The sequence below is a fragment of the Carassius gibelio genome, chromosome B15, assembly GCF_023724105.1.
Source record: "Carassius gibelio isolate Cgi1373 ecotype wild population from Czech Republic chromosome B15, carGib1.2-hapl.c, whole genome shotgun sequence".
Classification (NCBI taxonomy): Eukaryota; Metazoa; Chordata; class Actinopteri; order Cypriniformes; family Cyprinidae; genus Carassius; species Carassius gibelio.
Window position 1 is genome coordinate 19,840,531 of NC_068410.1, and position 23,426 is coordinate 19,863,956.

Sequence of the window (23,426 nt, forward strand, 5' to 3'; positions counted from 1 at the left end):
CTTCCCCTCTCTCTTCCTCCCTCTTTCACTCTCGCCCTGTGTGAAGGTCATGCAATTGATTTTCCTCTGTCTATTCATTTTTCAGTCCTGGTTTTGAAACGTGGGAAGCAGACAAAAGCCATACCAGCCCCCCACCGGAGCACACAGCCGCCCCTCCCCCGCTCGGCTCGCACCCGTCGTCTCCGTCCGGCCCGGCCTCACATTCCTGCAGTGCGGACGAAGAGACACAACAGTTCACTCCAGCAAACGTAAACCCCCAGGCATCTTATCTACTAACCACTCGCAGTTCAGTTTAACCAGTCACTAAACGCGATAAAATAGCAGCGTGCCATTTTTAAATTAAGCCTTTGTCATTTTCAGCAAAGAAAAACAAAAATCTCTTCTGACGTGAGGCATAGTCTTCAAAGTTACTTTTTTGTTCCACTAACAATTGCTTGGTTAAACTTTACTTACACTATCAGAAATAATTTATTTTTTTAGATTTCTACATTAACGATGTAATCGATATTCTATCTGATAAAGCCAAGTTTGAATCGCATCAAGTTAAAGCTGCGGTAGGGAACTTTTGACGCTCTAGCAGTTAATAAACAGAACTGCTTGCGTCTTGCGGAAGAACATCGTAGCCGGAACTACTTCTCTCTGTTTATGTCTATGAAGAATCACAAAGGTACTGGGTTACTCCGCCGCGGTATCCCCGAAGCAATCTAAAATAGTCAGAATATAAACACTTATTATAGGTGCACCCTAGTGATTCAGGACAAGCCAAAAACACGGTTTGGAAAATGGATTCATGGTGTACTCGCTTATTATATACATTTTTCTACATTTTGAACACAAACAAAGTTACGGACCGCAGCTCTGATTGGTTGTTTTCTTACCGGGAGCAGTCTGTAACTGCAACTGGCAATAGGACCACTGGGAGGAGCCAGAGGAGCTTGATTTTTTCATAGATTATCTGTCTCATTTTCTACTGTCAGGACATAATGACAGGTTTAACAAATATGTAAAAAAAATATATATTCACAAAAGTTACCTACTGCAGCTTTAAGTGTATTTTTAAGCATTTCACAATTATTCCAAAATGCTAACTCAAGGCAATAACAATTTAAACTATATTTTATTTGTGGACTATTCTTTTCAATTGTTAACTTTTAAGTATTTTTATTTTTTTTATTTTTTGGATCATCAGTCATCAAAGCTCTGGGAAAAACTGGTCACAGACTTTCACCAAGCTGATTACTCACTAAAAACTCCCCCAGATCAAATTTTCAAGTATTATTTTGATGCAACAAAGTGGTTATATATGTGTTTATATATAAGTATGCATTGTTTACTTCTTATAAATTAGGCTTCCCAGTAACTTTATAGTATTGTTCATTCAGACTGATTTGTGAATGTGCAAAAACACAAGAGGCGGGGTTTATTGCATGAACCAATCACAGCCTAACATAACCAGCCATATCCAATCATATTGCAATGGGGGCACGGCCTCCTCTCGAGTGATTTCCCCCTGTTCATTCTCAATTACCCCGCATCAAACCCACCACATGCTTTATGAGGTCTGTTAAAACCCAGTGGGCTCAGGGGAGAGATACGATGTCCCACTGTAACTTTACCCACTGGTGTTGCTGTTGGACAATGTTTCTTTAGAAAAATTTGTGATTTATATCGATATATTTTTTAATGTTGGCAATGGCTCCCTTGCCTCCTCATTGGAGGAAACGCCCCTGATATATCCCTAAGTTCATTATTATTGTGATTTTTGTGGCTGCATCTTAAATCACATACTCTTTGAGTAGATATTTATTTTGAATAAGCAATTCTTAGTGACCATTAAAACGTGCATTCTATATATCATGTCCATAACTGTGTTTAAGACTGGGGGAGACATTTTGTTCAGTAAATCATAAAGAAATATAGAACAGTGAAGGACATTCTAGGATGAATTCTACTTAAGAAACATGACTGTGAAAAAAATTCTAGGTCAAATTCTAGTTGGTAAGTAATAATTTTTTAACTAATGGCAAATAAAATTATACGCACATACGTCTTTATTTACATGCTTATAACCCAAAGTATACTTCACTTGAACCGTCTAATTTCATGCACTGTTCATATACACTAGTGTACACTTATAAAACCAAATATACTTTGGGCTTAATATGTTGAAAACCCAAAAAGTTTCTTGTCCCTCTCATTTTCAGTTAGGAATAACATCAGTCACTTAAATAATACCATATTTTATATTCAAAATGGCCATATTTGAGAAAAAAAAGTTGAGTAGTTTGTATCTTTGGATATCACTGTCAAATGTTCCGCTACTTCCATCTTACCTCTTTCAATGTTAAAACTGATGCTTTGGCCCAGACTTGATTTGATTGGCCATCTCAATTATTTTGACATTGACGAGTGCTGAAAGACTGCTGAGGCAGATCAGCATAAAATTTAACTTTTCATTTTTTGCCATTCTACTCACAATCCGAGTGCTGTCTAATGGACTGCAGCAGAGAAGTGCAAGAATTTGTGCAAGAATTTGGCTATATCTAATTAGCATAACATTGCCCCCTTATTGTTTATGATGGTTACGGCCCTGCTATGTAGTAGGAATGTAATCTGGACGTACTACATCTGCCATGTTGTCATTGTCACGTAATAGAGTGAGCGTTTCGCTTTACTGCCATTCACGACTAATATTTCCAAAAGGCTCTGTTAATATTTCTTGTCCTGTCACATTCCATTATGCATAACACAAATCACCTGTCCGAATCACTGAAAAGTTGCATACCTTTATATTATTATCTATTGTTTAACAGAATACAGTCAAGGTCAAATATTGAATGTTTAGGAACCTCACACTCTTAATGTTTAAAATGAAGTGTGCTGGAATTCACACTTGGCTTGGGTGAAAAAATTAAAGTCTGTCATCTTTGATTTGATTGGCCATGTCAATCATGTTTACATTGACGTACACCGTAAACAAATCATTCTAAATTGTTTTACTCTTTGCCATCCTAAAAACAACAAAGCACTATGTAATGGAGCACAGGATCAAGAATATGAAACATGAAAATGAATGATATTTCTACTAATATTATTATTTTACTTCAACTATTTGAATCAAAAGGAAATTTGTTTTAATAGTTTTAGTTAACAATAACAACATTGCCCTGTATATATCAGCCTGTGCAGTTTTTTGTTTTTTTTTATATATATATTATACTTAACAAAATTATAAACTGCACATTTTAGAGTGTCCTTTCATTGTGGCTGCCTAAGGCACACCTGTGCAATAATCATGCGTCTAATCAGGATCTTGATATGCCACACCAGTGAGGTGTATTATCTCTGCAAAGGAGAAGTGCTCACGAACACAGATTTAGACAGATTTATGAACAATATTTGAGAGAAATAGGTATTTTGCTTACATAGAAAAAGTCTTAGATCTTTGAGTTCAGCTCATGAAAAATGGGGGCAAAAACAAAAGTGTTGCATCTATAATTTTGTTCAGTGTATATACAGTTAATCATAAATGTTACCTTTGTACTATATAATGTACAGCACGTGGTTTCTAATATCACTAATTCTTCTAAAGCAGAACTTTAGTCCCTGTATGATGGGTATTGTCTACACACACACACACACACACACACACACACACACACACACACACACACGTAGCTATATCACAGTTTGGCCAGGTTAGCTTCCTCACAGGTATGTTTATCTACTACACAAACACGAATACACACACATTCACACACCTAATTGCAGTTGTTTCCCCTCAGTAATAATAGCAATTAGACAACCCTTGTAATTACGCTCTCCTCGTTATACAGTTAATTTCTATAATTACAAATCACACAGATAATTTCTTCTACTCTTTGCGTGGTTTTTCTTCTGTCCTGTTATACTATGCATTTGGTTGAGGGGGTATGTGAGAGACAATAGCTCTGTTCCAAAACCTAGTGAACTGCCTAAATAGACAGCATTTTAAGACATTATAAAAGTGCTCTTTACAAAAAAAAAAAGGCTGTTCTGAATTAATGAATCATGTTCTGAATTATCCTGCCTTCTAAGATACTTTCTTACAGGCAAATTATATGGCAGCATCACATTCATCCCAAAATAAGGCAATCCCAGAATGCACTGCAGTGTGCTACACGAAAACATCAGATACAAGATGGTGGCAGAATTGAGAGAGATATCCATGAAATACTGAAAAATAGACCAATTTACCAATTTTCGGGGTGTGTATTTGAGTTGTTTGTAGTACAGAGTTTGTTTATCAGAGAATAGCACTGTTAGCTTAACAATATGCTAGCATCAAACTATTAGAGGTCTGGTGTCTTATGCGCTTCTCATGAGGGTCGAGCTCTGTTTGTGTGTAACATAAGTTGCTGCCTACGTAGGGCACAGTGTTTGGGAGAAACCAAATGTAGCTATGTTGAATCATTAGCATAACAGTAGACTTTTTTTTAAATGGTTCAATCATGCGATTCATTTAAATGAACAATTCAGTTAGTCCCTTTGACATCTTTATATAAAATATTAATTTAAATGAATAATTCCTTACATTTATATGGCTCTTTTCTAAGCACTCAAAGCGCTTTACATTGTGAGGGGGGTATCTCCTCATCCACCACCAATGAGGGTATGTTCAACCAAATTGTGCTCCTGATAATTTTATAAACACACCTTTTACCATTCAAAAGTATGGGGTCAGCAAGATTTTATAATGTTTTTAAAAATAAATCTCTTACAAAGGCTGCATTTACTTGATCAAAAATACTGTAAAAACTGTAATATTTTCACTTTAATGTAACTGTAATGTTTTATAATGTATTTTATATTGTAATATATTTAAATTATTCCTGCGATGCAAAGCTAATTTTTCACATGAATTTCAGAGATAAATGCAAAAAGAAGATGGAAATAGTCGTTACTAAATCCACACAAGGGTAAATCCAGGATAGAACAGGATGAGGAAGACATAGTAGACCAGTCAAACACATAAGAGGGCTTAAATACCTGGTATGATGAGGACAAATAACAAAACAAACCTTAACCAAATGACAATCAAACATGAGGGGAAACTAGATCACAGGTTTTTGAAGTGTGACAGTTCGCCCCTTACACAAGGTGCGACCTCGCCCCACAGGAACAAAAGGAGGGACATTGGGGGACATGGGAGAAGGACAAAGCAAAGGATTTGGGATGGTGATAGGGCATGGCAAAAGGCAAGCAGGAGGAGGTTCAGGAGGTGGTCGGATGACCAGGATGACCAGAGTCCAGGGTAGTGATGACAGAGGAAGGATGCAAGGTGAGTCATACATAGGGAGGAGCAATCTTGGAGGCAGAAGGGACCAGGGCAGATCAGATGGAGGGAGGAGACAGGAGGAGCCAGGGTGGATCAGACAGAGGAAAGAGCCATGGAGGAGACAGGAGAGACTTGGAGGTGCCAGGCAGGACCCAGGCCTCAGCCATGATGGTGGCCCTAGTTGGAGCCGATGGAGGAAGGAGACATATTGGAAGAAGCCAACTGACGGCAGTAGAGCAGGTGTGACAGGGATGATCCGGAAGGCCACGGTGGAGCCGGAGCATCAGAGGACCAAGGTGGAGACGGAGGGAAGGAGGAGCCTGACAGAGCCAGAAGGACGATTTGTAGCAGGAGGAGTAGAGTCCCGAGGTGGTGGATGGTCGAAGACAGACCAAGGTGGAGCTGGAAGGATGAGGGAGTCCTGTGGAGCTGGTGGACTGATGGGCCAGTGTGGAGAGGAGGGAGCTAGGAGCTAAGGTGGAGCCGCCAGGTCGACGGGCCAAGGCGGAGTCCAGGACTCAGAAGCTGGAGGCGGAGACAAGGGATCCTCAAGCCATGACGTCGATAAAGACACGTGACAAGTGGCGTTCTCACTGCAGAGATGGTGGGCTGAGGGTGAGCAGAGGGGCTGTCAGGAGACAGTGGAGGAGATGGTGAGAACTGGTACAGAGATGGTGGGAGAGGAGGCTGAGCGGGAGTTCAGTCAGGGAGATTAAGGACAGTGTGTGCTGCCCACACACACCACAAGGCCACTCCCAACACTGGGACAACATTTCAGGACAGATAGACAGTTCAGGATGGGCAGACAGTTCAGGACAGACAGAGAGTTCAGACAAATGTCTGCATATATTTCCAAATTAAAATCCACTGATGAGAGAGATAGGGATGATGTAGGGAGGATCCAAGGCAAGTCTGTTAGCGGTGTGCTCAGGATCTTGCTCCACGCAGTGGGGTGATGGTGGGCTGGGCTCTGGGTCTGGCTGTGTTTTAGATCAGGAGTTGATGCTCCCCTGCTGGGGATTGATGGTGTGGAGAAGATTCGCCCCAATCCAGAACAGAGACTTCAGTGTTTCGTCGTCAAATGGGCAGGACTTGGCGAAAACACAAGTCCCTGGCGAACTCAAGCAGGTCAGGGTTAGCATGGGTAATGGAGATGAGTTGGGAGGCATAATAATCCATAAAAACAAAAAAAAACAAAAAACAGAAAAAATATAGGGGGAAAACAATTCTCAGGCTTTCTGTCATGCTACGGTGAGATAAATGCATGAAGAAGATGAAGATGAATGCAAATAATCTTTGCAAATAAATCCATACAAGGGTAAATCCAGGAGAGAACAGTCAGTAGACACACGTAGGGATGTAGTAGATCAGACAAACACAGATTGCACTGACTAAGGCTTAAATATCTGGGATGACGAAGACAATTAACCAAACACACCTGAACCAAACGACACAATCAAACATGAGGGAAAACTACATCACACAGAACACATATGGAAGGAAACTCGACAAAACAGGTCCTTGAGGTGTGACAAATATGCTGATTTGCTGCTCAAGAAACATTTTTATTTGAAAAAAAATAAAATAAAAAATAAAACTATTTGATTATATATTGTATATGATATATTATATATACACATTTAAAATGATAAATCGCCCTTAAACAGTGTAATTAACACATTTCGATAGCAGCTGTCAATAGCTACGTAGATTGACCGTCGAACGCTTCTCGTAAGTCACAGCAGACAGCAGACAGCAAGGCAGCTCACCAGGCTTTGAAACAGAATATAGAGACCGACAGACAAAAACTGTGAACAGAAAAAGAGACATTCGCCCAGGTATTTCAACAGGACTGAATGGCTTTGATGCAGCAGGTATAATGAGGCTCTCAGGCAGGCTACAAAAGGACCATCTCTCAGAAACAGACTTCCTCGGTCTGGCCACTTGTTAACAAGCTTTAGCGCAGACTCTGGCTCTTTTGTTCATCCCCACCGGCTTCCACACACAGCCAGCGCCTAATTGGCTGTTAGATATATTGTTCACTTCACAATCGAGATGAATCCATCAGAGGATGTAATGAATGACGGAGCGTATTTGAGAAGCCGAAATGAACCTGCTCTCAAATTAAACTCAAATGACAGAGACCCCTCTGAAAAGAGACATAAGAAAGGAATATGTATCCAGACGATGGCTTTGACAGCAGATTCTGCTCCTGCAATCCGTATACAGTCTGTATGCTGCAATAAGGTGGAAGTGAACTAGCAAAATGCATTATTTCAGATGAGCCGTGTTTAACTCCACATGACTGCGAGTGATTACTCCTGTGGCGCAATCTCAATTACTTTTCTGTCGGTCTGTCTGTGCATGTGTAAGCACTCTCTCTCTCTCTTCTCTGGCAATTTTCGAAGTGAGAGTATCCCAAGCGACGTACGCGAGCAACCTATAAGACAATAATAGCCTATCCCATTTAAATTCATAATTTAAATTAATAACGCATTTGTATTCATTGACAGGCCACCACTGTCATGTTCGGATTGAGTTTCGCTGTGGTTCACTCGAAGCCATCTCCTCTGTTAATGGCATCACAAATACAAATCGACGTCAGGATTGACGCTGTCGATGAAAGCCTCATATAAAACTGCCTCAAAATATGAGAGATGTAGTGAAGGAGCAAAATCTTCTTTTATTTATTTGTTTAATTTTGTATTATTTCAATTTGAGCTTGTAGGTTTTGGCGATAAACCTTTTCTGAAGGTTTTTAAAGACCTAGTTTTTTCCCCATTTTGCATTTTTGTTCAAATTTTGTGTAAAAATATCTAGTTTGTCTATCGAATCTACTCTCTTTCATATAATAGGTAAATGTCACTCCGTTCACAGCCATTCTCTGGGCGTCCTGTGCACACTTACCCTTGTTGCAGTTGTTCTCCCCCTCCAGTAGAGGGCTCCAGGGTGGGTCTCCCTGGCTGGCAAAGTGTCTCATGTGCAGGTAACTGATGGTGAGGCGGATGATGGAGGCCTTGTCCAGCTGGCTGGTTATTGCCCCGGGGAGGGGAAGCATTTTCGCCAGTTCGAAGAACTCAAAGTTCTCCTTACCCCGTCGAGAACGAGCTGCATTGCGAGACTTCTCCTTCCTCAAGTTCTGCAAGCTGGGGGAAAATAAGGCAGGATAGAAAAGTAGAGGATAGAAGGAGAAAGGATGACAGTGATTAGACAATGATAATGTACAGGGAAGTCAAGACAAGTAAGTCCTGTTCAATTATTCACTGATGTGTTATTCCGCAAACCATAGGTTGCGGTGTGATTTGGATGCAGGCATGAAACAGAAATGATATATATATATATTATTTTATATATGTAATATATAATATTATTTGATAACAAAGTAGAATATCTAATAATACAAAAATTTTATTGAAAAATAACACCTAAATCTGCATTTTGTTTTATTATTATTATTATTTTAAATTATTAAATTATTTTAAATATTTATCATTACTCTAAAATAGGCAAATAAAGATGCTGATGGCATAATAAAAAAATACATATATTTTCAAGAAAATATTTTATTTATTTTTAAATATTTGTTTGGCCAATAATTCAATCTAGAATATATTATGATTATGAGATATGAAACTCATTATTTTTTTCTCACACAAGGGTCTTGTGAAAAAAAAAATCTTATTTTACATATGCAATTTCAAATTGCCTCATCTCATACAAAACAAATTGGTTTCAATTCACATTGAAAATAATTGGTGTCATTGTGAACACCCTATAATAAGGCTTATAAATGATGTCATAATTTTTTTTTTTTTTTTGTCAATACAGTTTAAGTTTTTAAAAAGAATACGTATTAAAATGTTTTCCTTTTAACCAATATTACTCTTCAAAATGCCATCCATATTTTTTTAAAGTTACAACAAGATGCATTTTAATTAGTTTTAAAGTTGCATTGAAACGGACGTTTCAACATATGTTATTTTGTAATGTGACAGATCCCAAAAAAATTATCTTTAAAAAAAAGCTGCACATGGACAATCACTGCATTATGACTGAACGAGGGAAGTTTGCAGCTGATTGTAAGAAAGGGGCGGCTTTTGGTTGGATGAAATGATTGGAGATGTCCTGCATCCATCAAAAGAGAGAAGTCTGTCGATTGACCAGAAAAGTGAATTTGTGACTTTGTGAAAGGGTCAAAAAATGTTTTATACAATGATGCATATGCACAAATAAATCATTCACTTTCAAATAAAAAACATGCACTTTGAGTTTTCATTGCATGGGGACATTTCCAGCAGAGCCCTCACTGGAAATCAACAATAAGCGACAAGCTGTCACTCTGGAACTCGTTCAATCCCGTCAGACTTTTTCCAAGCGTCTCGGAGCGTGATAGCTGACCTGTGATCAGGTTCCCTGTACACCGGTGGGAGGCCTGATCTTACATCAGAAGCCCTGCACCAGCATCCAGCCCCAATCCAATGGCTGCGTTTCTTTCCCAGGCTCCCTCCTGGGTGGTGAGCCCCAGTCTTGATTGAGGGATCAATGGAGGGAGGGGTCGTCTCGGAGGCAGGCCCAGGTAGCTGTCGCTCTGATTGGATATCGACTTGCTCTCAATGGGGCCTGAGTGGAGGAATTATGTTGTCACGGAGACTCTACAATTTGTGACTGCGCTCCGAGACGGAGCTGAACGCGCCTCTCTCGCTCTCTTTCTCTGTCTGTGACATTGATTCTCATTCATCCTGCAGATGCAGGCCAGTATGAGCAAGGGAGGGAGGGACGGCATGGGAAAATGTGTGTGTGTGTGTGTGTGTGTGAAGAGGGGGATCCGCAGAATAAAAGGGAACAGCCAAAGAGCACACACAAAAGAGTCAGTTCCTCAAATTGAAAAGGGACTAATTTATTTGTTTTAGACAAGACTGTGTCGTTTTTTTAAGGGACGGAGTGTGTAAATCAGCAGACGTATGTGATTCAGCGTTTTAATATGTGTGTTTGTCTATATCATGGTTTCCCAAATGTGGGGGTCGTGAGTTGAAGAAAAGCTCAAATGAATTGTATCCAATGTAAAATCGAATTAAATAAATAGCGTTCAAGATGATCTGGATAAATCTTAGTGTGACGATCATATCAAAGGCTGTGATTTAATTAAATAACTGTATAGTCTGATGCACTGCATGTTTCACAGTGAAGCGATCATCATCTGTAATGTGTAATTCACATCACAATGCAACTATCTATCTATCTATGTGAATGTGTCCAAGAATTATTGAAATATTAAATTGAGGTCTCAGGGGGTCCTTCCAATAAATATCTTACGTATAAATGATCAGTTGACCAACATGTTTGGGAACCTCTGGTCTGTATCACTGTATTGTTTGTGTCTTGGTAGATCGGTGTTTTGGCCCTGTGAGATTTCTCTGTGTAAACAGCATTGTTCAAGTACAAAAGTCTCCAAGAACATCTCATGGTTGTACTAAGACGACCCTGGAGGGTTCAATCGATACAGAGCCATTGATTCTGTTGAGTTTTATATCCTCCACAGCTGAGCAGACATTAATAATTCGACTAAAACTTAGTTAATCTCCTGCTAATGGATCCAAACCCAGGCTGTGGCAGGAGAAAGAGAAATGGAATTGCTCGCTGTGTGTTTGGGAAGAATCTTCATTTGATGCATCAAGGTGTGTGTGTGTGTTTGTGTGTGTGTGTGTGTGTGTGTGTGTGCGTGAGTGGCCCTCTTATGGAAAACATGCATGTCACGAAATCAAATGTTGCGCTGTTCACTTAATAAAATCACGATTATGGACTGGTGTCTGCGAAATTTAAAGTGCAAAGAGACTTATTTAAACATGAAGTCTGCAAGTTCTGCGTGCCTCTGCTTGAATAAGTGCTGGATTTCCATCGATTACTAAGGCACGTGTGAAGCTGGTGGTGATTGACTATATGAGGACACGAACACATCATCTTTATCTCCAGAGCTGATCTGAGAGGCGCTTCACCAGCACTTCTCCATTTCATTTTAGGAAACTATCATCATCATCATATACTGTATACACACAGAAATTGAAAGGTTTTTATAACAACTTATCAACATAAAAGTTTGGTTTAATATGCAAGACACTGTGACAGAAATATATAAGTTGTTTAGTAGAATGCTTCTCAAAATAATGGTAGTTAAACCAAACTTCAATTTTTATAATTCATGAATGAAAACATTTTGTAACATGATTTTGATGTGCTATTTACATGGTAATGCAATGTCTGATTTTAAAATGGGTGTTAGAGGATGAATTTTGAGATTTTAAGTTTTCAGTCGATATATAACTTCTGATGATTTCTAAAGTGTGGTAAAGAAAAAGGCAACGAAGAAGTCTTTTTTTTTTTAAACAAAGGTCAAAACTCCTGTTATTATTTAGATTGTTTTAGGGTGCACTCTTGTCATAAATTGATCTATTACTTTTCCTACATAATTTTTAACAAAAAAACATTGGTAAAATATATATTTGGGAGTCTTAGACCTTTCCAACGAAATATAGTTTGTCGAGATTTGATTTGATTATAATATAGTGAAGTAAACGTAGCTGTACCGTATTCGGGACAGGGTCATAGTAAAAGGGTTAAATTATTAAAATTGTATTTTTAAGGAATGAAAAAAAATTCTGTTTAATTAACCTTTGTTTTGCAGATTTATGAATTTAATTAAATCGTTAAGTAAACCAGAAAAGGTCTCCGTCAATAAATTGTTAAATTGTCTCGTGTTTTCAATTAATTAGACATGCTTTTGATAAATAAAATTTCATTTAACCATAAAAAGGAATAAACAACAAAAATGAATGAAGGTGTGTTTTTCCTCACCAGGGTAAGGTGGGTGGTTTGGCGAGCAGCCCCTGTAGGAAGTCCCACTCCACGCTCACACACTTGCCCTCGCTGACGAACGGCATGGCCGCCATCACGCCCCCTACGGGCCGCCACCTCTAACTCAGGCTGTGATTGGCTGAGGCTATGTCAGTCCGAGACCCCCAACAGAAGAGCTGAAAGACAACACAACACGAGGAAGACACAAATGAGTATTGAAATCTACTACTGTGATCTACTGTAGATTGTTACACTTTCTTATGTAAAACTTTCTGGTTTTTACCATATCCACATGCAGTTGCTTGAGTAATCTGGGTGGCTGACCAGTTGCGCGAGTCGGCACAAGACCACAAAACATGTCGAGTTACGACTGAGTCCAAATGCTCATTATAAATGTGTCTAGCTTTGGCGAACATTCCTGAAGAGTCTAGTCCTGTTTGGTCTCTAACCATTAAAAATATTAGTGTTTTATTAATTTTGGCCATAACTGTATATCCAACTTTACATAAAAGAGCTGGACAATATTATGAAACCTGTTGTGAAGAAACGATCAGGCAGCTGAGATTTGCAAAATATTTTGTGTGTGTGAGGATATAATATACATGCAACTTTGTATTTAAAGCTGTGCAACTTCAAACATAAAGCTGCTTACATTTTGCAACAATATAAACAATCATGCAGCTGAGATTTGCCATACAGTATATATTTTTTTATGCGAGTCTACTGTATGTATGTAAATAAAGTTATAAGTACTATATATTCAACTTACATCACTGGGTGGTAATATAGTTTTCATCTTTGGATAATATCAGTTGAAACTTGTTATAGCCCAGTACATTAAGCTTAACATTGGCTTACAGTATGCATCCAAGTTTTTATTTATTTATTATTACAAAATGTATACAATATTAGCTTTCTCTTTTTAAATCCAACTGGGCTTGTGGATGTACTGCAATTCCCAAATAACAAACGCACACACAAACAGACTCCAGGAGTTTCCAGGGCCGTTTGGCCGCAGTGCTCGCCCTGGCTCTATGACATTTAAAGGGCCAGTGTGCCCTCCAGCAGCATGATGCCATACCCACAGGCGTGAGATGCCCGCTGGCCAGCTCTGGGTAAATCACAACACAGTCATACTGGCTACATGCCACAGTCCTACACTACCCCTTTGACCTGACCTGGCAAAGTACACACACACACACACACAACATCAGCGGATTCATCATATGGGTCGTTGCCACCTTTGACACGGCATGAACTTGTATAAAGCCCTGTTCATTTCAGCTTAGCCCAAGACAAGCACTGTAACATCATCATGGCTCACAACAGCTTAGCATGAGCTGCAGAGACTGCATTAGATGTGCTTTTATAGCATAATACAACACTTTTGACCCAAATTTAATACATTGAAAAATACAGGTGTAGGATTAATTGTAACTAATTTTAAATTACACAGATAATTAAAAAGCCAAATGGTATTTTCTTGTTCAATGTACTTCAATAATCTTTGTTCAAATCTCTTTTTACAGTGGATGAGATCTCTTTAATATCCCAGTTGTTTCTTAATAAAGAGAGAGCATGGAGTGCAAATTTCTCCGTTACACTGATTGCAATGTGGAACAATTTTCGAAACAACGATTTTGAACAAGTTTAGAACAATTTTCACTCTGAAACTGCTAATACATTTCAAGAATAACAAAGAAACACTGAATTAAACATGAAGTTTTGAGTAAAGATGACTGAAAAAGCATTTTCTTATAATCTTTGGTCAATCATTTTTACAGCATATGAAATCTCTTTAATATCTCAACAATGAGAAACAAAGCAGGAATAGCAAATAATGAAATCTCGCATTTTTTTATTATTTGTTTTTCTAGAAACAGACCCAATCGATTTATCTTCTCTTCATTGATTTTAAAAACTATTTTGACACTAATTTTATTCAGAAATTGCTATAGCTATAGTAAATGTCACAAATAACTACAAAGAAACGCACTGAATCAAACATGACATTTTAAAGTAGTTAGATTGAAATAGTATTTTTGTGTAAAACATACTCTATCTTTGTTCAAATAACTATTTCTAAGAGATTTAACAGAGAGAAAAAATGAAGAAGTTTGATGCTTCTCCGATTGTTCTTCCAGAAATAGACCTAATCGATTTGTCTCTACACTGAAAACCATCTGGAATCATTTTTTGAAACAAATTCGAAACAAGATAAACCATCACCACTCATCAAATTTCACAAATAATTACAAAGAAACACACTTAAAAGAAATATGAAATTTTAAAGTAATAAGACAAACATAGTATTTTCTTGCAAAAAAAAAAACTCCAATAGCATTTAATTTACCAACTATAAAACTAACCTAGCAAAATTATCTGAACTTTACATTCCACATTCGTTTAGGAGAACATCTGACACAAAGTTGAAGCCTAAACCATGAAAATTGGATATGAAACAGCACAAATTTAGCACATATAAAAAAAAAAACACATGGACAAACAAAATACGTCTACATGTGAAGGAGTGCAATTAGCATTAGCAACTGTACCACACACACACACACACACACATAGTGATTCCTGCTCTTTAGCCTATCATGCCTCATCTAATCGTGTGCAGGATCTCGCTCGGCATCCTCACTATCTCCGCAAACATAATGGAGGTCCTGTCCAGCGTAATTGTTCAATTAACTCTGTAACCTTGATGCAAGGTGTGCTAGCATTCATGCCCTTCGTAAACGGACGATGGCGTCGTAGAAGGTCACGGTCTGCTGTGAAAGTCAAATATAAAGTAAAGAACACCGCTTCTACCGGACTGAGCCCCAGAGGCGGTGTCCTTCGCTGAAGCACTGGACATTTACCGGAAAATCAACATTTGGCATTGCTAGAGCGGCTTAATATATTTATGACAGTACGCGGTCAATCAATAGACTGCATCAGTCTTACAATGAAGCTGATTGTGATGTAGCCAAGTAGGACATTTTATTGGATAAACATTGTTTGTTGGTCTTGTTAAAAGACATTAATTAATTAATTTCCATTTGACATGTTTTCTCAATTTTGAGGCATTGATTATTTGCTTGGTTATGTCTAAAACTCACTTGAATTTGTAGCTCTAGACACATTATCAATATGCTTTGAAAGCTGGTCTAAAAACAGTTTCTTATAGTGCAAACAGTTCAACATATATGCTCTTAAGTATAAGATTTGCATTAACTGAAGAAAGTATGAACAGAAGGCAATGCATGCCTTTTTAAACCTGTATGACTAATTTTCTTCTGTGACATATAAAAACATAACTTCTGCACTCTGCTGAAAAAAAGAAAATCATTCAGGTTTGGAACATTACTACTTGCATACACCGTGAAAATAATTTTTGCCGTTTGGTTTTTTCAATGACATTTTGCATAAATATTTTGAAATCTATCAGTTTCTGAATTTCAACTAGGATTTGAGTTCGTCGGCCATCATGGTGAGTTTCTCCACAAAGATTCTTCAGTGTCTCCTCTACACTGAAAACTATTTGGAACGATTATTGAAATAATTTGATAACCACTTTAAAATAATTTTCACTCAGAAACTAGCAGTAAATTTCAAAGAAAAACACTGAATTAAATTAATTTTGTTAGGTAGAAATACTAAAATAATATTTTCTTAAAAAAAAAAAAAATCCAATAACCTTTTTTCTAATATTTTTTTATACATTATATATATATATTATATATATATATATATATATATTTTTTTTTAAGACTGTCATGGACAAAGGACATCCGTCAGCCGCTGTGGTGAGCTTCTCGGAAAAAGTTTTCTCACCAAATTTGTTTTAAAACTTTTTTTTTTTTTTTTGAGAAGCACAAGTAAGGTTTAAAGCATTGTATTTTGTAGTTCTAGTTTCTTTTTCCATCAGTTTCTATAACATGCACGCCAGTGTTAGTATAGTGCTAATCTCAAGATTTAAAATCCCAAAGCATTTTTCCAATTAAATATTATACAAAATATTCTCCCATGCAGTATTGATCTGAATTCATTTGGGGAATGATAAAATGCCATTTTGGCAAATACTATTTGAGCCTAATGCTCCATTAGAGACATTTAAACTTGATAGTGTCTCATAATCCCGAAGATCCTCATCAAATACATATGTGTGTAAACATAGACCAACAATTAAAATTGGGGGGAGGGGGGACACACAAATATATTAAAGTATTTTTTATTAATTTTAATTAACTTTTATTTATTTTTAGGTTTTTTTTTCTTTCTTTCTATTTGTTTTCAATCAATATTTTATATTTCTGCTTCAGTTTTAGTAATTCAATTACATAAACTTATTTCAATTATTTGCCAGGGAAACATTTCTAATTTACTGTAAGTTTACGTTTTTCGTCTAAAATGTATATACTATAATATTTATTTCGGCTACCGATTTTTATATATTTAAAAAAAGTTTCCGTTTGTGATAACAACACTGGCATGCAATGATGAGTAAAGTTGACGCACAATACATTTCTTAACACTTCTGCTGTTCCAATAGCGACGAGGACGCCGAAGACTTTCGATCCTAACCGCAGCATGTATAAATTGTGGATGCCTTGAATGCGGTGCTATTTGGCTCAGGCTGGGGTACAGGAGCAAACCAAGCCTGGGTGTGTGTTTGGCGAGCCTGTGGCTGTTTGTTTTCAGAGGGGATCGTTAATTAGGGCCTCCAGCTGTCAGAGGTTCGTTAGTGCGCTCCGCCCCTCCCTATGGAGCTGCCAAATGGGGAAAATGAACACATTTAAGCCAATCTGCACGGAGACAATACGCCACGTCTATTACCAACTCGCTTTCACACACACACACAAACTCCCTCTCTTTTCTCTCTCACACAACATTTATTGGTCCCACATTTCCAGGCCAGATATAACACTGCCATTCCGTTTTAAATGTCACACGCAGCGGTATGAGGATGCGTGAAGGACCTCTGGAACACTCTGGATTATGCATTTCTGTAATGCAGGGTGACTCTGGTGACTTTGACCTTTGAATGCCTTTGACAGAAGAAGAAAACAATTCCTGTTTATGGCCATCGGGCACTTTCTCGCTCACTTTCCTGGCGCCTGCCTCCTTTTCCCTTTTTTCGTCATAAATCTAAACAGCAAACAGCTGTGGCGGGTCAGGCACATCACAGCTTTCTAGCCATAACTTTCAGGAGTTTAATCTGACGCTGAAATTTCTCCTTCAGATTTAGGACAAAATTGCTCATCATTTACTAATCTTTTAACAGCTTTTACACATAATCGACTATCTTCTTGTCCTTTGACAATTCTTTCTTCAGAAGTGAATTGATACATGTGACTTAAAGATACACGTGCACTTCAGTGCATCGATTTTCAATATGATTCTAGAAGTTCTCTTATAAAAACGGTTTATTTTTCGGACACACTTTGGCTTAATTACGCCCAGCAATCTTCACCAGAAGTCCACAGTCGTTATTCGCTGCAAAAGTCACAAAAACGACGTAGTTATGTCACTAAAATCATCCGAGAGAACAAAAAGCCATCTTTAAATGATTACCACTGAGTCATGCATAAAAGAAAACGTCTCCTCTCAGGCTATGATGCACTTAAAAAGAGCGTTTCAAGGTGATATTTAATATAAATAACTGCAGAAATGATGTCATGGCTTGTAACGTTCAATTATATTTGCTTTTGAAATTATTAATCTGATATCTTTGAAGTGCAAATAGTTCAGCAACACACACACACACACACACACACACATATATATATATATATACTGCATGTAGTTTTCCATCAATATTTGGAGCTGTTTCAGCAGAATACTAATTTTTCTTCACATCTCTCCGCATTTGAAGTCCAGCATTAGGAAGTCAGATGTTGTCTGGTTTTCTTCGAACGCTGATAAATCAGCTCTGGTCAACAGCATTTCTCTCTCCCTATCTCATTTAACTGGAGCTCTCGCTCTGCGCTCTGGCTGGACACGGCTCTTGTGGTTTGCCGCTGACCTTGGCGGTTTCCCATCACTCCCAGTCCAAGGTTCCTCTCAAATCCTTAGAGCTGAAGGCTGCGTCTTCATCTTCACCTGCAGGACCATTAATTATCAAATGGAATCAATACCTCATTTGATTAGATCAAACTGACCCGACCTGCCCCGACCAGCTACGGTGAAGCGGAAAGCGGAAGGGATTCTCGACTGGCTCCTGATATCTTACATTTGTCTGTCACAGGAGGAGAAATGCTGTGTTTCTTTTTTGTTTTAAATACCATTTTAAATCGCATATTTAAAAAAAAAAAAAAAACACGCATTTCTTCCGAGTTTCTGTAATGACGTCAACATAAATCAGAGATTGCAATATTAACATGTTCAGTTCTTCCAAGACTGAATGATCCAGATTTCATTTACTCAGGTTGGATGTACTCAGCTCATGAACCATGAAGAAATAATATGCATTTAAAAATATTAAAGGGTTGCATTAAATAACTGAATACTGCTCAATCTGAAACACACACAGTGTTCGGCCCCTTAGGCAGGGAACGGGTCCTTAAACACACATAGGTTCAAACAGGCATGCATCGCAGCGCCTACAGTCTGTATCCGACCATACTACTGTATTTAAACATCCCTTTATCATTGAAAACACCTGTGCAAAGCAGTGTAACGTTTGCACATCAGTGGGAATAGAGGATTTTGCACAACTGCAAAATATGTGTGTGAATCACATACTGTAAAACCTTTCCTGAACATGTCTGTTCTTTTTAAACTCAAAAGAAGAAACTAAGAAGTTATATTTTGCATTAAGAAAATGAAGATTACACTGATACATTATTTTAATGCCAATATTTATTTATTTATTGTGAATTTGTGGGTAATTAGCTTATTTGTAATGATACTGTCTCAATATATAAATGTTTGAAAATATACATTTTATTTTCTTTGCATTTAAACTTTTGTTCTTGTTCATTTATTTTCAATATTATTATTATTAATTTATTTGGGGGTGGAATGCAACCTAAACATTATAGAGATTCACCCTTCGTTTTAAAAATTTATTGACAATATCTGATCTCGTATATCATAAGGCTCTCTCTCTCATTTGTGTGATGCTTATGTACAGGTTATGGATTATGAGCGATCATTTTCAGGCTGCAGTAGATCAAAAGCAGAAGACTGAGGAGTCTGTATATGGACAGGGGCTCTTGTTTGTTTGTGTGTTTATAAGGGCATACTGATATGTGTGTGTGTTGAGTATATAAATACCCACGCGTGTCCCAGCTGAGCTGGGTGTGAGTGGCAGGAAGTGGTTATGTAAGGAGTCACAACGGGCTGCAGTGGACAGCCTGACCACAGATCAGGTCAACCAAGTGTGACACCAACAGCTTCTCACTGACACCTCACTGACACTGTCTGTCACCAGGCCTGTCTGTCCCACTCTGAGTGTGTGTGTGTGTGTGTGAGAGAGAGAGAGACGGCTTTTAAGGCCCTATAGCTCTCTCATACATACCTGCATAACTTTTGTCAATTCCCCATTCACGTTTATTTTGCCCCCAAATGCAGATATAGTCTTTGCTCTCAATAAAATGGCCAGTTTTGGATCTTTGATTAATACATTTACACTATGTTAAAGTAACATGTTTCTTCAGCAAACACTCTCCAACCAGAATATATGTAGAAAACAAAACTGAAAGACATTTTATCCTCGCTAGGGTACGCAATGAACACTGTAAAAAAAAAAAAAAAAAAAAAAAAAATTGTGTCTTAGCATCAACATAAACAATTTTTATTAATGTGAAAAATATGAATAAATAACTTTGTATTACTCTAAATAATAAAAGTAATTTTAAACTGTCAGGTAGATGTCAATTTTATTTTAATTTTTACACTGCTCAGATGAGTACATTGAAGAGCAACAGGTGGATTCTCAGACTAATATGAAGCTATTGACCGAAACACTCATGATGTAAAGAAAAGAGCAATCAAACTTCCTACTAAATCTAAAAGCACAGAGTCCCAAGCAAGCTGACTCACTTTTTGTGTATTTACTTTGCAGCTGCTCCCATAGTAAGTGTAAAAGTGTCCAAATAGTTACTATCCTGTAATTCCTACTGTACAGGATAATTAATGGTTATGAATTTTCTGTTTACTAAGCAATCTAGCTGGAAAATACACTTTATAACTATAAACTGTAGTTACACTTTACAATACAGTTTGTTACATTGTAATAACATTGTAAGTGCATGGTAATTACTGAGTAATAGTGAAAAATTGAGTAATGTGTAAATATGTATTGGAGCTGCTTAAGAGCATACTTTATCATCATTATTACTGTGGTAATTCACATGGAAATATGTAACATGAATATATAAAAATAAAAGGAATTGAATAAAGGTGACTTGATAGTAATCTAAAGTGTTGCCAATATCAAAATAATGACATTTTCTAAGATGAATGATGAATGATGAATACAAAAAGTTTTGTGAGATAACAAATTATCATTATTATTAAAATGATTGTTATAACTTTTTTGTTACAATATTAATTATCCATTTAACGTAAGTGTATTTTTGATTTTTTTTTTCTTAACAAAAAGTAATATTTTTAAAAACAGCAGAACATAATTAAAAGACATTATTACAACCATTTTGATTCTTTAACAATCCCACGCTAAACCCAAACTGACTGATGAAAGAAAAGGTTCATATTTACCCATGTTTTCAATTTCTAATATAAATCCAGTCATTTGGAAGAAGTTGTTAAATCCAAAGACATTAGATAATAGAAGACGGCCGTCTCGCCGCTGCCATTCACTACCTTCCACAGAACACAGCGTCAACGCAAAGCGCCCTAATCTTGTAAGATCCACTAATTAAGTGAGAGATGATGTTTGAGAGCAAGCCGAGGCAGTCCGCACAATTAACCCCAGCGTTCCTCCGTTCCGTTCCTAATACCTCCATCATTGAGGGAAAACGACAAGTGCTCTTATGAGCAAAGTGCCTTTCCCAAAAACTTTCCAAGGAAGCCAAGCCTCCAGGCACGAAGCCATCAACAAGTTTAGGAGGAACGGAGAAACCTATTGCATCAGTGAGACTTGAAACTGTCTGGTATGTATGTGACAGTTCGGCATGTGGACGTCAACATCGACTAGAACAAGAGGAAGTTGCATTTCCCTTGTACAAGGGGACTCACCTGATGTGCATGTCCAGCTGTTTTGGTGGCAGATGTTTCTCTCCTCCTCCGTCCAGACACCCGAACCGGTGACCCTCCCCTCCGCTCAGTCCACGTTCCTGGTCCCCTCGCGCTCCCACACACACACACACACTCACACAGGGGGTGACAAGGGGGTCAGACGGGGCCAAGAACTATCCCAGCTGCCGGCACAAAAGAGCAGGCGAACACACAGTGGTCCGCTGCCGCAAGAGTGTGTGTGTGTGTGGACGCTCAGCGGCTGTGACCACGCTCTCCCCCTCTCTCCTCCTTCACTTTCCAAGCGGGATCGTCTCAGATGTGACTGGAGTTAGAGGATGCGAGTCTGTTTCCTCCTCTGGCGTGCTCCTGGCTTTGGCTGTCTCTCTTTCCTCGTTGAGCTTCTTTTCTTTTCATTTCCTCTTGGGAAAGCTGCACGCACCGGTCGTCTCTTCACCCGCTCCCTCTCTCTCTCTCCTCAATCGCTAGTAAATATAAAAGAAATGCTTGTACGGCCCCTACCTCTCTCTCTCTCTCTCTCTCTCTCTCGTTTCTTTCTCGTTTACACTCCCTCCTCCCCACTGCCCTCACTTTTCTTTCTCACTGTCAAAGCTGCCTTTCAAATGCTGATTAGCACACAGAGTAAAAGAGAGCGAGGGAGAGTGGAGTTATGGCTAGCGTTCGGCTACGATTCCGTCACATTCGACTTGAACAACACTTCTCTCAGACAAACACATACTTGAGTCTCCGTCCTCTACCAATATCATCTCGCCCCAATGGACTCACGCTAACAAACACTGAGCGAATAAACCCGCTCGGACTGTTTCTTGCACCCGCGCCCCTCTTTCACCCTTCCCCGGATCGTTCTTCTTGCCCTCAAACACTACTCAGAATATTGATACATCACCCCCTCCTCCTTTCTTTCCTCCGTTTCTCTCTCTCTCCATCACTCACTTTCTCAGCTGAATACTGATAGGCTGTCTAGTCCGTGGTCTGGGTTTCAAATTCTCATTCCCTCTCTCTTTTTTCCCTCGGTGCGCTCGCACAAAAGCTCTCCGTAACATAAAGGCAAAAACAGCAGAAGTTAATGCACTGGGCACAACATAAATTCACTTAAGCACCATTTCAGATTATGTCAAGCCAAAAATTGGCGTAAGCGCTCTGGAAGGAGGAGAAAAGAATGCCTACGGCTGTAAAATGTCAAAAGTGATGGGATATTGAGAAAACAAAGAAGTGCGTGGAAAATTAGTAAGGGAGCTCTTACTTTTGCTGTTGTCAGGGAGCAGGACATAAAGAGATAATGGGAGAAAGAGAGAAATAAAGGACAGGGGGATGGTCCAGACTATTAGAAGACCCCCTCGGAAGTTTAAACAACTGACTGCAAAGTTGTCAAACACATATCCGATAGCACAAACAGAGATTTTGCCAGCTGAATAAGGAGGTACCACCAGTGATTCTCAACACTAAGCCTCGAGTCTGTTCTGTTGTGGGTATAAAATAGTAGAGAAGAGTGGGGCACACTTCTTGACTTTCTCAGTTTGTGCAAATCTACTTGGGGTTCTGCATTCATTTCACAGATTTAGTACAAATATGCTGTCTTGTTTCATTAATAGACTGTATACTTTTTACCCTAAAAGAGTGTACAGTAAATTAAATGCCCCATAAGTGGGTTACCTGTTATCTGATCTAATCAAAAATATAGAAGACAAACTAAAATATTCTTTCATAAAATTTAATTTTTAAATAAAATGGCATTGTTAATAATTAAAATACTGATTTTGGAGTTTTACAATGAACACACTGCAAAAGAGAGCTATATGGCATAGTTCAAAACAATGTGGGCAAAAAGATGAAGAAACAGAGAGATGAACACAACACACCCATCTCCACACACAGCTCTCAGACAAATAGATAAGCCAGTATAAATACTTTCAATTTCATTAAATCATTTCTGAATATTCTCTCTATGAGTGTTACATTTATGAACTTTCTGTTCCTTTATTTGGTCACCTTCCTCCTTGTTTTGGTTAGTTGATTATTCCCCACCTGTCTCCAGTTCCCTCATTACCTT

The 23,426-nt window shown here is 38.2% G+C and overlaps 1 protein-coding gene across 2 annotated transcripts in view; it reads right to left on the reverse strand.

Annotated features, from left to right (window-relative positions):
- The window catches only part of npas1 (neuronal PAS domain protein 1), a 45,414-nt gene extending 22,704 nt beyond the window's left edge, over nt 1-22,710 (reverse strand). Inside the window, exons 1-3 of one of the 2 annotated variants that reach the window (XM_052576606.1) lie at nt 21,359-22,710; nt 12,167-12,342; nt 8,225-8,463 (exon numbers count right to left, since the gene is read on the reverse strand). In XM_052576606.1, coding sequence (XP_052432566.1) covers nt 8,225-8,463; nt 12,167-12,261 — 334 coding nt within the window. In that variant the 5' untranslated portion in view covers nt 12,262-12,342; nt 21,359-22,710. Of the gene's footprint in view, nt 1-8,224; nt 8,464-12,166; nt 12,343-20,878; nt 21,001-21,358 lie in introns of those variants that run through there. The other variant, XM_052576607.1, reaches the window with a different exon arrangement.
- Between the last annotated feature and the right edge of the window lie 716 nt (nt 22,711-23,426).